Source organism: Lissotriton vulgaris, chromosome 1_1, assembly GCF_964263255.1.
Source record: "Lissotriton vulgaris chromosome 1_1, aLisVul1.2, whole genome shotgun sequence".
NCBI classification, from domain to species: Eukaryota; Metazoa; Chordata; class Amphibia; order Caudata; family Salamandridae; genus Lissotriton; species Lissotriton vulgaris.
In genome coordinates, this window is record NC_141685.1 from 1,358,979,454 (window position 1) to 1,358,997,646 (window position 18,193).

Sequence of the window (18,193 nt, forward strand, 5' to 3'; positions counted from 1 at the left end):
TACATTTTGAATGACCCCAATATGGAACTTAGTGTGAAGAAATTTAAATAAAGCTGGTTGAAAGTAAAACCTCTGAAAATAACTATAGTTAGGCAACTGAGTTATGTTTCAAAATACAATGATATTATTGAAAGTATTAAGTAAATTAATTATGGCATTGTTCCTGTTTAGAGACTCTTTATGGACACAATGTAAAAAAGATTGCCAAATCCATACAATCATAATTGATGCCTAAGAGATTGCCTGAGAGATCTATACACTAATATGTGGTGCTTCAGGATAGTTAAATTGGGAATCAGAGTAGTCTGCAGTTAAATTCCCCATAACAAGTGTAATTAGTATTAGGTGAATTAATTAGTGTGTGATTGGGTTAGGTTATCTTGTTAACAGTTAACTGGAGGTGTTGTACATAATAAATATCTTATTAAACAATTATGTGTGATATTGAGTAAATTAAGTATGTGTGTAATCAACAACAGACCTGGAGCCCCACTTATGACAGTTTATTGGATTGAGATATCATGTATGTTGTGATGGATAAGACCAAGACACACTAACTAGCTTTGGGCCAACCCTATATACAAATACATTTATTTAAGTACTTTGTATGGGTCGAGCATTGAAATAGCAGGTGTTACGCAGGTCAGAACAAAGGAGCGCTGCCAAGGCTATGCAAGTGGCCTAAAACCCGAGTAGTGCGGTTGCTGAGGTCAAGACTGACTAGCATTGGCAGTGCTGTGGACAGGCAAAAAGCTGACATTTTTGTGGGCCAGGCAGGTCAAAATTAAGAACTAGTGGCAAAGATGTGCATCCAACTAGCATTGGCAGAGCTATGCATGGGTTACCATCATGTAAAAGTAGATAATGATACAGGATATGGTTTAGAAACACTGCCAAGTATGTGCATGCGCCTTGGTGGGGGTCTTGGGAAGCAGAATAAAAAGTGAGAGTCTATACTTACGACATTCTTTTTCATCCTCTCCATCACCACAGTTGTCTTGCCCATTGCAGCGGAAGATGCCAGGGATACAGCGATGGACGTTCGTGCACTTGAACTGGCTTGGCAGGCAGACATGCGCTTCTACGAATGACAAAAAGAATGGTGGGAAAGACAGTCCCAAGCAATCAACAGGCCTTTTGAAAATAAATTAGTTCTATAACTGTGCTACTAAACACACAAGCTAAACCACCCATCAAACACCAAATCGGTCGATGTAGAGGGAATGGTTCTTACCTGTAATCCTTGCGCTCTTTCTGTGGAATCTCCTTCGAAATCATAAGGACTGATTAGTCCAGCCATCATTAAGGGACCACGGAGCAGTTCATTCAAAGTCACATCTACTTGGCCTTCCTTCGGAAGGGCCACGAAACATATGTGACAGAAGTTAACTTGTGCGCCCTTAAAATCAAGCTATATTCCCAGTCGTATATAATTACTTAAAGAATTTAGAAAGAAAAAAGGGTCATACCCTTAAAAGTCACTTTAGTAAAATGAAAAGTAACCATTTAAAAACATCCTTCACGAACGCATTTTACTTCTTTTTAAAGTAAGATAAGGAGTAATGCATAGCAATGTAGCCTGCATAGGCTGCAACATTTAAAAGATGCAAAAAGGAGACTAGGTCTTTCAGAGGCTCTTGACCTCCAGAGACCCATTATGCCCTGCAGGTGTCAGTTTACTCAGTTCTTTTTGACAATCTATTCCAAACACTGGATGGCGGAATATGCACTGTTTGTGAATCTAGAAGACTTCTATGCTGCAAAACTAGGATTACACCTAAGAAACCAATCCTCTTTTCTCAAGGGATCACCACTCATAATCATGCGCACTGAATAGATAAGCTAGCTCATCCCCAAAAAATCCTACAAAGGAAGTGATAAAAGAGGAGAATATAATAATTAGGCAAACAAATGTTTAAGAGATGCGTGCTCAACCTGTAAATCAGCCTACGCATCCGAATCAATATAATAGTGTCTCTTAAAGGTGTGAACTAATCTCGAAGTTTCAGCTTTGCAAGTCTCAACAATTGGGATGTTACTATGCAAAGAAGCAGTAACTGATTTACCACTGGTGGAGAGGATTTTGGGTCTACCAGAAATAGTTTTGTGTGCTTTTTGATAACTTAGGATTATGCAGGAGACGATCCATCTAGACAAGAATTGTTTAGAAGTGGCATTTCATTTCTGCACAGGACCATAGTTGATAGAGAGTTGCTTTGATTTTCTTAAAGACTTTGTCGTATCTAGATAACATTTCAAAACCCTCCTAACATCCAGAGCATGGAGAGTCCTCTGCAGGAAAAGAAGGTTCTCAAAGAATGTGGGCAAAGTACTAGTCTGAATGAAATGAAAATCTGAGACTACTTTAGGGAAGAATTAGGATATGTTCTCATCACTACCCTCTTGCTATGGAATACTGTATACTTTTACTTTATCAATCTTTATTTCGAAGATGAACTTCATAAAAGATACATACAATACAAGTTTAAAGCCTTGGTAAAAATGGACTTAAAAGTTTAAAATGCTAAAGGTTAAAACATCAGGAACACAAGAGTTCTAAGGTCAATCATGTACAAAGGGTTTTTCACCAGTCTAGTCGGAATTAGTGGGCCAGTTTCAGACACTGTCTTCTGTAGTGCCAGACGGCATTTAGATACTTGGCTACAGCGAACACAATAAATTCCGACAGGTCAACTTTGAGAATTCTCAGGGCCTCCGTGCACTTTGTAAAGCCCAAGTTCCTACAAATTGGTATAATCCACTTTTTCCGTGCCTCTCTGTATGCTGGGCAAAAGAACATCTGTTTCATCTGTCACCCTGCATGCGGGGCATCGAGGGGATACCACCTCGTTCCATTTAGATGTAAAAGCACAGATTGGGAGAGATCCATGCCTCCATTGGAGGTACAGCTTCCTTAGTAGCACAGGGTAGATTTTGTCAAGTGCCAATTCCAAACTGTAGTTATCCTTAATAGTTAAGAATGACTCCGTTAGTGTTCCCAAGTTGGGCCGGCCCAAGAGTGCCGCTCTTTTGTGTCCGTGATACACCTTGGCAATAGTCTTGTTCGAAGTCAAAGTACAAACAGACAATGGATCCGTCCAGAGGGTGTGTAGTCCCAAGTCCTCCAAGCTTTTCCTCACGAATTTCAGCCACAGAATGTTCCCTGAATGGGGAATGCTGAGCACCTCCTGAAGCTCCTGCCTATATCTAATCAGTTCTGGCACCACCCACAGCCTACGCCAGTAAATCAGGGGACGCAGTGCCAGTTCTTCATCTAGTGGTCTAATTCCGAGATCCATTCTAAGTGGGACCAAGGGTGTACTGGGGGGGTAGTCCTACTAAACACCTAATAAATCTATTCTCTTCCTTTAGTATTCCATGGGATACAGCGTGCCCCCACAATTCGCTGCCATATGTGGCAGCAACTCTTGCCTGGGCCCTATAGATGTGTAGTGGGGGGCCTACCGGTTTAAGGGATGACCTGTTTTTCCCCATCAGTGTTAGTATTCCCCCCGCGTGTTGTGTCAGTTTCAGTATCGCTTTCTCCTGGTGAGGCCCCACGTCAACTTTTCATTGAGTGTTATTCCCAGGTACTCAAACGTTTGGACCCTTTCCAGTGTGCTTGTCCCTATATGAGGGCTGGAGTTGAACCTTCGAGGAGGATTGAAAGCCATAAATTTAGTTTTCGAGGTATTAATTTCAAGGCCATGTTCCTTGCAGAATACCACTGGATACCACTGGATCCCCTTGGGCGACTTGGAGAGCAACAGGGTATCATCAGCAAACATGATTGCTGGTACCCTGTTGCCTGCCAATTTTGGTGCGTCTGAGTTCTGTACCCCTTCCAGGTGGGCAATAACCCCGTTGACAAAGAGGCAAAACAGGGTTGGTGCGAGCACACAACCCTGCCTTACACCCCTGCCAACGGGGAACCTATTGGAGAGAGCTCCATCCTTCCCTACTGTATAAGGTTCATGTGAACAGAGAGCCTGTATCTCACGAACTCTACAAGCTGAAGTTTTGGCTACCAAGAAGGAAGCTTTCCAAGATGGGTGTTGGAGAGAAACCTTATGGATGGGTTCAAAGGGAGGACCCATAAGGAGCAAGAGGACAATGTATAACTCCCATGGATGAGAAGGTCTCCTTAAGTGGGGATATATTTTCTCAATGCCTTTAAGAAAATGTTTGACGGCAGTCATTCTGAAAAAGGAGTGATTGCTGCGAGATGCGCTGTAATTGAGAATTAAAATTATGCTTTAGAGATGGAGGTGATATGAAAGAATAGCCTCTTCCTGAAAAATAAGATGACTGTATTTGTTCTGAGCACACCAGATGGAGAATCTCTTCCACGTAAAGGCATAGGAAGTTCTAGTGGATGTTCTTTTGGCTTCTCTCACAACATCCATGCATTCTTCAGGGAGATTCAAGGGACCATATTGTAGGAATTCAGGAGCCATGCAGCCAAGTTAAACAATTGAAGGTTGGTATGTTGAATCTTGCATTCATACTTCTGAAGAAAATCTGGTCTCTAAAGCAGCCCTCCTGTGTGGACATTCTGAGAGGTGAAGAAGAACAATGAACCACCACTGTCGAGGCCACCCCAGAGCAATGAGAATCATTCTGGCTTACGGGTGTGAGAACTTGATGATCACTGTCGGCATCAGGGGAACTGGAGGAAAGACGTACAGAAATTCACCTAGACAGTCTATCAATGGGGCATTCCTCAGTGTGCCTGGTTGACAGACCCTTAAGGCGAAGCTTGGGCATTTCTTGTTTGCTCTGCCTGCGAGAACATCTATTTGGGGGAAAATTATGGCCTACGCCAATGCCACACAGCTTTTGTTCACTTGGGACGACTCTGATGTATGCACTGATATGGCGCAAAGATGCCTAGCCGCCGTGTTTACGTGGCTCGCACAGGCCAAACTGAAGTACAACGAGGGGAAATCAGAAATTATACTTTATGGGCAATTTCCCCCTCTTTTCACAGAAGCTCTGTGGCCCTCTGATTTTCCCCGCCCATTATCTGAGGGTGACCGGCTAAGAACCTAGGAATTTGGTTTGGAGAGGACCTTAGGTTCGTGGAACACATCAAGAGATTAACGAGCGTGTGCTTTGGCACTCCTAAATCCTTAAGCAGATTTTTTCCCATGCTCCCCCAGCCGGCTAAGGAGATGGTCACTCTGGCGCTTATTCTATCATGCCTGGACTATACTAATGCGCTTTTTCTTGGCATCCCTGCATATCTGGTAAATAAATTACAACTAATCCAGAATGCAGCGGCTAGACTTCTTCTTGGCATTTCTAAGAGATCCAGCATCAGATTTCAAATGAGTGCTCTTCGCTGGCTGCCCGTTACTCAGCAGGTGCAGTTTAAGGCTCTCGTTCTAGCGCACAGAGCTTTACACGATTCGGGTCCCCCATATATCAGGAAAAGAACGGCCTTCTACATAGCTAGACGAACCTTAAGGTCAGCTGCACATCGATTGATGACCATTCCTCGCTTTCGTCGGGCCAGGATGGGTGGCCAGTCTCTTTCAGTTAAAGTAGCCCTTCTTTGGAATGCCCTTCCCACAGTGCTGCGCCACATTCAGATCTCAGGTGCTTTAAGAAGCTTCTTAAAACTCACCTTTTTAAGCAGGCCTTTTAAATTTCTTTCTAGCCTTTGTTTGAGACCGCATCGCGCCAGGATACTCCAGAGTAGTTGTGCGCGGTACAAATTCCCATATAACATATAACCCCAATCAGAAAAAATGTTGTGAAGTACAGCATTGTTTAAAACCCATTTCTGATTTTCTTAAGTGATTCTGCTAAGAGTGTCTGCTAGAGCATTCTAGGTTCCCAGAAGATAGACAGCTGTGAACCTGAGATGCCTGGAAAAAGAGTCCCTTCCATATTGTTTGTGCTTCTACGGACATAGGTTTGGGCCTTGCCCCTCACTGCTTGTTCAGAAAATGCATGGTTGTTGTATTGCCAGTCTGAACAAGGACAGATTCTGTTCTGAACAATGGGAGGAAATCCTTCAGTGCTCAATGTACAGCTGTCAGTTCAAGAGGGCTGATGTGGTAAAACTTCCTTCTGAGACCACAGGCCTCGAATCTGTAGATGGTCAATAGGAGCACCCCAACCTGTCAAGGAGGCATCCATTACTATGCTTTGTAGTGGGATGTCTTAGTGGAAATCCATCCCTTTGAGGAGATTCTCTGAGCGGCACCCCATTTTAGTGATTGTTTTGCATGAGTGGTCAGCATCATTCTGTCTTCACATCTACCAGAGAGCTGAACCCATTGATCTTCCAGGCATTGTTGGAGAGGTTGTATGAAGAGACATGCACGTGAGACCAGAAAGATGTATGGCACCATTGAACCCAGGAGGGAATAGACTTGCCTCAGTATTGGATGGGATGTTTTCTTCAGAGTGCAAAATTCTGAAGGATAAATGGTCTCTCTTCCGAAGGAAACACTTGTATGTATTGTGTCTATAACTGCACCTAGGTAATTCAGAGATTGAACAGGTGTTGAGACAGATTTGTTATGATTCACTCGTAGACCTAGTTGATTGAGAGTTACAATGGTTAGATGATAATGTTGGCTTGCTTGCTAATGGGAAGATCCCTTGATGAACCAATTGTTCTGGTTGAGGATAGATGAAGATTTTCATTTTTCTGGAGGTGGGGTGCTACACCACCATACATTTGGAGTAAGCTTGCTGTGCGGACTTGAGGTTGAAGGGAAGATCTTGTATTGGTGATGCTCTTTTCCTACAATGAACCTCTGAATTGTTTGATGGTTTTTGACTATCAGGATGTGATAATAGGCATCTTGTAGGTTTATAGCCAGTCTCCTTGATGGAGTTAAGTTTAGATCTGATGAAGAGCCAACGTTCAGAATTTTACTTTGCCAACCCATTTGTGCGATTTTTGGAAGTCTAAATGGGTCTATATGAATTTTAGGGTCCTTTCTTGTTCACCAGCAAATATTGGGAGTAAATTCCCATTCTTCTCCACCATGTGTTTCTGTATGAGGATTGATACTTCTTTTCACAGTTTTTATAGCTGGTAAAAGGAAGATTTCTTCGGTGGACTCTTGAATTTGAGACAGTACTGTATGCTCTACAATATTCAGAACCCATTTGTCAGTGGTTATTATTTGCTTATCTTGCAGGAAAGGTGCTATACTTCCCTCTACCGGAGTAGTCAATGGAAGAGGGAGAAGAGAGGACTCACTGTTTGCTACCCGTTATTTTAGTGGCTTGGGCAGTTGGTCACTGTCAATCTTCGCCTCTTGACTGACTGCGCTGTTGTCTATGTAGCTGAGATGATTGTTGTTGCTGCTGTCCTGTAATCCAAAAAGGATCTTAAGTCATCTGGTGGAAATAGTGGCAGTCATAGGGCCAATAGGAAGGTCTGCTATATATTTCGCCTTTTCTCTACTCTGACAGATTTGAGAGTGTTAAACTCAAACTTAATTCTAGACATCTCACCATCAGCATGTGGGCCAAATAGTGTTACCTGAAAAACGGAGGTTCAGAATCCAGAATTGGGCTTCTGGTTTCACACTTGTGAGCCTCAGCTAAGATGAACACAGAAGCGCTAGTCCATGACAATAACCATTCGCTACTAGAGCGGAGGATTCAGCTACAGTGCAGCTTGGTTTTACACCATTATTCCCTGATTAACAATTTCCTGAAAATCCGAATGCCTGTCTCTAAGAAGATCTTAAATGAACTGTTAAATGGAGTCGCAAAGAGAGCTATTGCACTAGCAGCTTAATTGAAAATGCAGAGGTTCTGCAGACCGGTATGCTCAATGAATCCAAATCCTTACTTTCCTTATCAGGTAGTACTGTAAAATATGTGCTGTGGCATGAAGCTTTCGAGCTGCTCAAACAATGGCAGAGTCTGGTACTGGATCTGTGCATTGAAAAGATGGATCTTGATTCGAAGGCCTTTGTGTCTTTTGCCGGTGTGGTGGAGCAGCCTTTACAGCACCCAGAATCAGAAAAAACTCCAGCGCTGGTTCTAAGAGACCTGGAACCAAAGAAAGTAGTGGTCTAGATGCAGACCTTTGATGAACTGCCTCAAGAATTACCAACGTGGATGTAGTAGTGGGTAAAACAAGATTTATTTTGTTAGCATTCCTGATAAGTGCCTTCTTCAGTAACGATGGTAGAGTCTATTCTAGCCGCAGATTCCTTCACGTAGAATTATCCCCAGGCGTAAATATAAATGTAATGTAAATTGATACTTGTATAGCGTACTACTCACCGCAAGGGTCTCAAGGCGCTTGTACGAATACCGCTGTGGAACCCATCCTGGCTTTCCCTGTGAGGCGTCCACTCCTGGGCACCCCCAAGGTGGAGGCCAGGCATCCTTAGCGTTGTGGGGGCCGTTGTGGAGATTAAGCAAGCTATTGCCCAGAGTTGCAGAGTGGGACTCCATGATTGGAATAGGCACTGAGGCGAGAATTATCAGGTCCGTGGAATTTTTGAGCCCAAGACCCGCCGAGGCAGGGAATTGAACCCTGGTCCCGGGCTAGACCTCTGCATCAGGGTCTGTCACTCTAACCATTGAGCCACACTTCTCCAGGCGTAAGACTGGATCCGGAAACTTTTTGCCACAGCATCCCTGCACGCGGGGGCGGGGCAACATCACGCTACTACGCCCAGGCGCCGTCCGCGCACGACAGCGAGGTTACATAAGCCTCGCCTGGCACGCCAGTTTTCTTTGGAGAACTTTTCTGCAGCACAACACAGAACCACCAAATAAAAAAACTGTGGGAGCATGGGAACATAGACAGCAATCCCCCACCTCTACCCGTAGACAGGGAACCTGCGTAAAAGGCATATCACACCTAGCTGTCCTACAACCACCCCCTGAAACAAACAGGTAGGAGTTACCAACCTCCACCCACCCTAGAGGGCATCCACCCTTCACGAAATAAGGGCAAGGCGCGACCAGAGAGACCCAAACCAGAGGTGGTAGAGAGGCCAGGCCCCTAACAGCAAGAGGAAGGGAGGAAGGAAAGATGGGAGGAAACCTCTCCTAACCTGGAGCCACCATAGCAGCGAGGCATAGGAGCACCAGAACCCCCACCTTCCCAGAACCAAGAGGAGTGACCAGCAACCAGACAGAGCCACCGTGAGGAGCAAAAGAAGGTACTCACAGAGGACAAGGCCCCCAACAGGAGGAGAGTACCAAACACCAGCCCAGGTTCCTCGCAGAGTGGGGAGGAAGGGCGTCCGTGAAGGAATCTGCAGCTAGAATAGTCTCTACCAGATACATCGTTCCCGAAGGTAAGTAACTCGTACATTAGATAGAGACTACTAGCCGCAGATTCCTTCACGTAGAATAGACATCCCAGCAATACCCACGGGGAAGGAGGGTCTGCGAAAGGGCCCCACCAGTCTGGACAGGACAGAAGGTCCACACAGGACCAGCCCCGTATACCAGGGAGGCAACCTCGTCCCTTCCAGGCAAGAGGACCACCACAAGTCAAACACCAGAAGCCCCAGAAGGATGTAGGAGGAAGAAGGAAGAGGGGAGGCCCATACACTCACAACAGAGGAACCAAGGACAAGGCCAGAGGGGCCGAAACACCCCACTCCGCCCCCAGGACAACCAAGCTTCCACCCTATGCCAGGACAAGCAGATGACAAGAAGAAGCTCAGAGGGTCCGAGGAACCAAGGAAGAGGCGAGCATACCTAGAGGGAAGGCCACAGGCCAGCCAGAACGGCAGCTATAACCATAAGTGGCCAGAAGCATGAAGGACACTGAAGCATCCCAGCTCTCAGGACTAGGGCAGGAAGGAGAGGAATGGCCGGGCCTACCATTATAAGGGCCGCACACAGAACCTCATGAAGCAATAGCAACATACAGAAACTCCATGGAGAACGGGCACCCAAAGGCAACCAAGCACTCCCCAGCAGAGCATAGCTTTATAACAGCTACCACTACCCCACATAGGGTACGGTAAGTCCCAAAACACGGGAACCCTCTTTGGAATAACTTCCGCAGCAGAGAAGCAAAAACAAAAGCGCCATGGGAAAAAGCAGCCCAGTGGAAAGCTGGACATCAGCATAAAGAAAAACAGAAGGCCTAATCTCAGGGCCAAGTCTGTTTAACAAGTCCAGTAAAAACACAAACACAGGCAACAAGGGCCGTCCAGCAGCCAACAATGCCAAAGTCCCAGCAAGGAGGACTCAATGGCCAGCAAAAACCACCTACAGCAAGGGCATCCAAGGGCCCAAACCCAGCTCAGGTCAGCAGTCACTGAGGAGGGGAAGGAGGAGGAGAGGAAGGAGGGAGGAGGAGAGGAAGGAGGGAGGAGGAGAAGGAGGAGAATAAGGTGGAGGAGAAGGAGTTGAAGGAGGAGGAGGAGGGAGCCCCGCCAAGAACCTCTGGTTGGCAGAGTCAGCCAGAGCATGGAACAACAGGCGGCCATCAAACGGAAGATCAATGAGTCGCTCCCGAATATTCTCAGGGAGCACGCCATCCCGAAGCCAAGCATGGCGACAGAGGGCAACTGAGGAAGCCATAGCCCGGCCCAACACCTCCGAGATGTCCAGAGCGGAGCGGAGAATAAACGCTGCTAGCTCCCGGCCATCCAAAGCATGATGTCGTAAGTCCACCTGAGCAGTCTCCTGGGAAGCTGTGGAACCCATAGACTCAGCTGAGTCCTACAGACAAGAGGAGGCCCTCGCCAATACACACAAGGTGTTAAGGGCCAGCAGGGCCGCGCTGGACGAGGCGAACATGTTGCGCCCTTGAGAGTCCAGCCAGCGGGCCTCCCGGGACGGCGGAGTCAACAGGGGCGGCAAGGAGGGAAAAGCAGTCCTCAAAAGAGGACTGGCAGCAGAGGGGTGAAGGGAGAGGCACGCCGGGTCACGTGGCGCCGGAAGGTGACGGTGCAGAGGGTGTTGAGGCACTGGATCTCCCGAGGCAGGACGCCTCCAAGCTCCCTCCAGAGAAGAAAGGAGCAAACCTTCAAAGGGGAGGAAGATCTACCTCCCACCAGAGCCCTGGTGGAGAACCTCCAAGAGATGGTCCGCCGGAAAATGAGCAATCTGATATCCCATGCGCAGAATGCCCACAGTGGTGGACACTGCATGCGTGAAGGCCGCACCCGCCTCTGTAGGGCACTGCGGAGAAGAAATCAGAATCTCCATGGGTGACGGCTGTAGACCAAGACGGCCGTCCTTGAGGCCAAGCGGGACGGGCAAGGCCAGACCTGAAAGCCAGAAGGCACAGAGGAATGGGGCACCTGCCGCTCCTCCGACGAGCAGCTCGGCCTCAGAATGGGCGGGGAGCCATCCTTCGACGCCAGTGAAAAAGACATCATGCGGTGGTCAGTCCCGGGGGAAGAGGACACCAAAATGTAGCCAGCCTCCGGAGAAGAGGGAGCGGCCGAAGACGAATGCGCTGCATGACCTCTGCGTGGAGCCTGCACCCTGAGGTAGGACGCCAGCACCATCCGGTGCCGAAGGAGAGACCGGATAGGGCTCCTCCAAGTCACACCGCACTGGGGACCAGAGAGGGGCCGAAGTGGCAAAAGGGCGGCGCCGGAACGGGGGGAGTGACCCGAAGTCCTCCGCCAGCCTTGCCCCACAACGTTGCGGAGGTGGTCCGGTGACATATGTGGAGGCGCCAAATACGACTCAAACCTTCCACTCGCCCCCCAATGAGGCAGCCGCCTGCGGGGAGGAACTAGGAAGGCCCGAAGGGGGACGAGGAGTCACCACCCCACCTCAGCCCAGAGCGGGACAAGGAGAGGTCACCGACCCTTGCAGCTCTGCCCGAAGCAGACACTGGCGCGGTCAGGAATTTACAAATTGCATCTACCTATGTTCCAAAAGTGGGGAATGGTGGAAAGACAATTGTAAAGCCTTGTCGGGTAAATATTTGGTACCCGTGTATTTCCAAATAGATTCCTTTCGTTATCATGTAAATAGGTTCAGGTCATAGTGGGTTTAGTTCCTTCCTAAGATGGCCGCCACAATAGCCACTGAAGCCATTCAGAGTTTAGTACGTGAGGGCTAGTTGATGTGTGCCGCGCGCAGCGTTCAAACTGCGCACTTCAACTGTTCGGGTTCCTGAGGAAACATCTTGAGTCAGACGCTCCGTGTCAAATATTCGTGACAGGAGTTCATAGAGTAGTTTAGTTAAATTCTCGAGTCCGCTAATTTAGTGACTTGCCTAGAGAGAGTAACATATGCCAAATGTTACTTTTGAGTGGATTCCTGGAAGTTCGTGAAGAAACGTTCTTCCGTCTGCTGCAGTGACTGAGACTTCGTTTTTTTTTCTCCTCTCGTCATCGTCGTGGGAGCCAGTTCACCCTGCTGAAGCTCGACAGGGGTTTCCTTCACGGAAGGTTCAACGGACTCCATTGACCTCTTGCGGAGCTAGCGAGAGGAACAGTAAGCCAGCGACTGCTTCCCCTTTCTTCCCCCATTGTCGGCGAACTCTGTGCTGAACAGCTCTTCCCTTCTTGCGCTTAACCTGTTCTTTCCTTCCCCCTTTGCCTCCCTTGTTCCTCTTTGCGCGCTTCGTTCCATTCTGCATTGGAATCCTTGGAGCCGCATGTTCACTGCAAGACATTAACAGATATAAACAGAACCCCAGTTGGGCAAATACAGAGAGCTTACAGGTAAAGAAGGAGTGAGAGTGTATTAGCTCATGGGTCGTAGTTTCAGTAAGGATCATCCAGTAATGTTAGTCTTTGTCCTGCAGGCATGAAGCTCCCTGAATGTACCTACACATCTTAATGAAGAGTAGCAATACCTTGGGGAACAACTGGTAGGATAAGATTCAATATTTACATAGAGTGAGAATATTGGTAGGTGGAAGTTGTTGTTTATTCTTTCCCCCCTTGTTCTGTGCATTAGGCATCTACAGTAACCGAAGTCCAGGTCAAGATTGATCTATCCAATCGGTGAAGGTGCCAGAAGCTCTCAAGGTGTCTCTTCTCTGTCCACTTCCCCTTTCCCTGTCACTAGTGAGTTCGCCCATGTGGCGGAGTCACTGGTGGAAGGGTGATCGGGTACAGCATCACTGCCTCTGCGAAGATTGGAGCCTTCTGACAGGCGCCTGGACGGCATCAGCTCAACCTTGGACGAGGTATTCACCTGCCCAGAGGGTCGAGCGGGGCTCGGGGATGCGACCCGAGCCCCGGCGACCTCTCACGACACCACAGGGACTCCCGCGGAAGTTTGCGGCGAGGCAGAGGCGCCGTGGCATGAAGGAGGGACCCTAGAGGGGCCCCACCCCAACAGCACCACATCCTCCAGGCCTGGTTCCGAAATAGTCGGTGCCGGAGCCGCTGGCGGCGCCGCGGAGTACCCCGCGTGAGGCGAGGGATCCGTCGGCGCCCCAGGAGGGGAAGGAGGAAGAGACGCCAGCAAGGCCCGCAAAGCTGCTGCGTATGTCTCTATCTGGACTCTCGACGCCCCCACACCGGGAAATGGTGGATAGGAGGACGACACGTGGACCGCATCATCCGCGGAGACTCCACGCCCCCGGAAAGCCGAACACCAGCCCCCGGGGACAAACTGCGACACTTACCCACCGGGTAGAGACACTCTCACCACATCGGAGAAGGACGACCACCACGGCCGTATCTATAGCCGTCTGCCGAAGCTGATCGAGGGAGCAGGACGACCTGGAGAGACGCGCCAATAGAAGTTTCATGCGGCGCTCTCGCAGCGACTTCGGCTTCAACTGTTGACACGCCTCACAGTCAGTGGTGCAGTGAACCTTCCCCAAACACCACATACAAATAAGATGAGGGTCCGTTGCCGACATAAGACGCCCACATGACGTGCAAGTTTTGAATCCCGAAGGCATTCGCACACTGTTCCACCACATAAAAGACAATTAGTGAAGAAAAAAGGCCCCAAAACAGTCCCGCAGCAAGACCGGATTCGCGTTGCACGCGGAAAAGGAGAAAACTGACATGGGCGCGCAGGGGCGGTGCTTATGTGACCTCGCTGACTTCAGGTGCGCGGACGGCGCCTGGGCGGAGTCGCGTGATGTCAACCCTCCCCCAGGGCGCAGGGATACTGTGGCAAAAAGTTTCCGGATCCAGCCTCACGCCTGGGGATAATTCTACGTGAAGGAATCTGCAGCTAGTAGTCTCTATCAGATATCATCTATAGGAGGTATTCTCTGTGGAGGAGAATTTATTAAGGTAGGTGAATACAATCCTGAGGAAGATGTTGTATTACCAGATTGAGAGGATCTTGGCTTAGATGTAGAGTAGATTTTCAATCTTTAGAGCGGGCGCCTGTGAGAACTTGAAGGATGAGGAGAATGGGATCTCGATCTTGACTCTGACCTATAGCTATGATATCTGGTGTAACAGGAGTAATATCTCTGTTGCCTTGGTGGAGGTGCCACTGGTATAGGAGAATGTGATGACTTAGACGGAGTGACTAGCAATATTGGCAGTGGAGGTACTGCTGGAATTGCTGGTTGAGAAGTTTGAGGTGGAGGAGAGTGCTGTGGAGTAAGACTGGATTCCATTGGAACTCGAGCCGGTGTTGACGAATTCGCAAACGCCACTGGAGAGGTCGTCCTGGATGGTGAATAGGTCTGCGAGTACTCTGAATCAGACTCTCAAGGAAGTGTCTTGGTCAGTGAGGTTGAATGAGGTCTTGACGTTGAGCCATGTCTCGCCATCAAAGTTCTCGAATTTAACGGAATCTCGACTTCTGCGGTGCTCCATGTGGCCATATAGGCAAATCCTCTCTCTCTTTCAAAGTACACCTGGAGTGGGTCTTTCAGCAGTGAAACGTCTTGGGGTCATGAGGGTATGGTAAACATGAGATACAGATCCTGTGCGGGTCTGTTTTCTATTGAGGAATAAGCATAAGGCAGAGCTCTGCTCCAGGATCCTGTCAGCAGGAGCCATAAAAAAGAAGCTGAGTAAACTGCCACTCGCAGGGCATGATGAAACATTGGCAGTCAAGAGGCTCTTAAAGGCACAGTGTCCTTTTTGCAACATTTCAATGCTGCAGCCTATGCAGGCTACATTCTTACTTGTCTTAATTTACAAAGAAGTAAAAAGAGTACGTGAAAGATGCTTTTGAAAGGTCACTTTTCATTTTATTATAGTGACTTTTAAAGGTATGATCCTTTTTTCCTTCTAAATGCTTAAAGTAATTCATTATGATTGGCAATATAACCTGTCTTAAGGCCTCAAAGTTCAACATGTCTGTCAGATATGGTTTCTGGCCTTTCTGAAGTAAGGCACAGAAGATGTGACTTTGAATGAACCGCTCTGGGGTCCCAGCACGTAGGTGTTACTGTTCAGTGCTTATGGATATCAATGGTGATCCCCCGAGACACACCTATTGTTCCCCAACCAACTTACAGGCCCCCAAACTCACCACAGCTTAATTCATCAGAGCTGTCCTGACAGTCGTTGTCTCCATCGCAGATAAAAGCTGGGTTAGTGCAGATGCCTGTGGAGCACTGAAACTGTCCTGGTCGGCACTTAAATTCAGCTATAACAAAAGAGAATAACAGAGATATGAGCTCGAAATGCCTGCTAACATGTTAAATAGAGCTTAAAATTCCTGCGTCACGTATGTTAAATCAGAAGCATTATAATTATTTCAATATACTGGTGGTAATTTGTAGACACTAAAGGTAGCTACATCCACACTGCTGTCACTCTTTGAAGAATTAGTGTGAGAATTATCATAAGAGCTAGCAGCACACAGTTTATTTCTTCACAGGCATTTAACACCCATGTCATAATACCCCATCCCACTCTCCAAATTAGAGAGAAGTTGTAACTTTTATGGGTATGGCAAAGAGGCACACATTAGGTAGTTCTGTTTTTCCTAATATCTGACCACACAGGGAAGTGCTGTTATTTCCGAATCATAGATAAACTATAATCCAGACATTATCATTTCCAATCAAGGATTACTGTGGACATCATACTCAGGCTCCACCCATGTTAATGCCCACCTCAGTAGGAAAACGCATTTTTTATTACAACACCTTTGGACCCAACCATTAGATGGCGGGAATATACACACCATGTAGAGACTACGTGGCACAAAACCCTGAGATCATCATTTTCTACAATGGATCAGTAGTGAGCTAAGGCCAAATAGTAGAGATTTCAGGATGCTACTGAATAGCTGGCAATATTATAGTTTTCTCTAGTGCACGTATGTAGGAAAGTGCCTCTGTCATGGTCACCCCCATTTTTTGCCACTCGTAGTGATGTTTTTCGACTGATGTGCACTGGGTTTCTGCTAACTACGTGTTCATTGTTAACACATTGGCAAGGCTATAAGAACCCCTGTAAGTCCCTAGTATTTGGTACACCTGGTGCCTAGGGCATGGGTACTAAAGATGGTCCCCAAGGGCTGCAGCATGTATTATGCCACCCTATAAGACACACACACAAGCCATGCAGACTGCCATTATATTCTGCGTGAAATGGTGCAAACCATTGTGAAAACACAGCAAGGCACACACACCCCTGTGTATTATGACTACAGACACTGCATGCAATATATGCAAGTCACCCCTACAGTAGGCCATACAGCTGTAAGGTAGGGTGCATTATATTACATGTACATGTACATGTGAGGACATCTGCATGAGCAGATATGACCCTGCGATGTCTAGTACAATTACTAGATATTACAAGTGATCAGGGAAGCCATCTTAAGGATATGTACATGGCATTTGTCATAACGAGTTCCCCAGCAATAAGATGTTTTTACTGAAGCCAATTGTAGGGAGCTGCCTCTTTATATACTATACCAATAAGGTATAGTGTGGACAGAGTCCAGTGAGTCCCCAAAGGCACAGCAGAGGTTAAAGTAGATAATACCTTACTCTCCATTTAGTGGTAGCTGGGATGAGCAGTTAGGCTTATCAGAGGGTAGTGTGAATGCATTCGGTGTAAATACTCTAACAAGGCAGGAACACACACTAAATGACTGACTCAAGGCCAATGCTTGTAGAAAAGGAAAATGCTACTTACCAGTATGCATCTGTTCTTGGCATATAGAGCTGCAGCATAGATCGCCACCTAGTGTTGGGCCCGGATGTCTGCAGTTGTTTTTTCCTGAAAAGTCTTTGGAAGTCACGGGATAGGTGACTACTCCTTTGGACAATAGTGCGCATAGGCATCGGCTCCATCCTTAGATTGTTTTTCGCCATTAGGGAAATTATGGAGTGTGTAAGAAACAGGAAGGATGCTCATGTAAGCTGTATCTAATTAAGATAATACTGGAACAGATAAAAGTAGGCGGGTGGGCGTGTGTAACTCTGCAGCTCTACATGCCAAGAACAGATGCATACTGGTAAGTAGCATTTTCCGTTCGAGGCATATGAGCTGCAGATTACACACTGTGCATAGATTGCATGGCAGTACCCACTCTTAGCGGCGACCACCGTATCTATTGCAGTAGTTTAAAACAGTGTTTTGAGTACAGCCTGACCCACAGTAGCTTGTTGTTTGGTTTGCACATCTACACAATAGTGTTTTGTGAATATGTGCGGTGTAGACCATGTGGCTGCTTTGCATACGTCATCTAGGGGAATGTTCCGTAAAAATGCCATTGAAGCCCCTATCTTTCTAGTAGAGTGGGCTTTAGGAGGAATAGATAATGTACTTTTAGCTTTGTGGTAGCAAATTTGTATACATTTGACAATCCACCTAGCTATCCCCGATTTTGATATGGGGTTACCTTTGTGTGGTGGTGAGAAAGACACAAAAAGTTGTTTACTTTTACAAAAGGATTGTGTTCTTTCAATGTAGTAAAGCAGTGCACTTTTGGCATCTGAAGTATGAAGAGCTCTTTCTGCGACTGTGGCTGCAAAAAGAATACTGGCAGCTCTACAGATTGATTGAGATGGAAGGGTGAAATGACTTTTGAAAGGAAAGTAGGATTGGTATGGAGAACAACCTAATTATGATGCATTTGCAGATAAGGTTCTTGAATGGTAATGCTTGTAGCTCACTAACTCTTAGAGAAGTAATAGCAACTAGGAAAGCAACTTTCCAGGTTAAGAATTGCAACTCACATTTATATAAAGGTTAAAATGGAGGTCCAATTAACCATGTGAGAACAATGTTTAAATTCCACACAGGTGGAGGTGGTGCTCTGGGAGGAATTATTCTTTTGAGGCCCTCCATAAAAGCCTTTATGGCAGGTACTCTAAAGA

The 18,193-nt window shown here is 47.0% G+C and overlaps 1 protein-coding gene across 2 annotated transcripts in view; it reads right to left on the reverse strand.

Annotated features, from left to right (window-relative positions):
* LRP1 (LDL receptor related protein 1) overlaps nt 1-18,193 on the reverse strand; it is a 1,437,817-nt gene that overhangs the window by 448,392 nt on the left and 971,232 nt on the right. For both annotated transcript variants that reach the window (XM_086966724.1, XM_086966716.1), the window contains exons 64-65: nt 15,385-15,501; nt 962-1,081 (exon numbers count right to left, since the gene is read on the reverse strand). In XM_086966724.1, the coding sequence (XP_086822850.1) occupies nt 962-1,081; nt 15,385-15,501 (237 nt within the window). The remainder of the gene's footprint in view (nt 1-961; nt 1,082-15,384; nt 15,502-18,193) is intronic.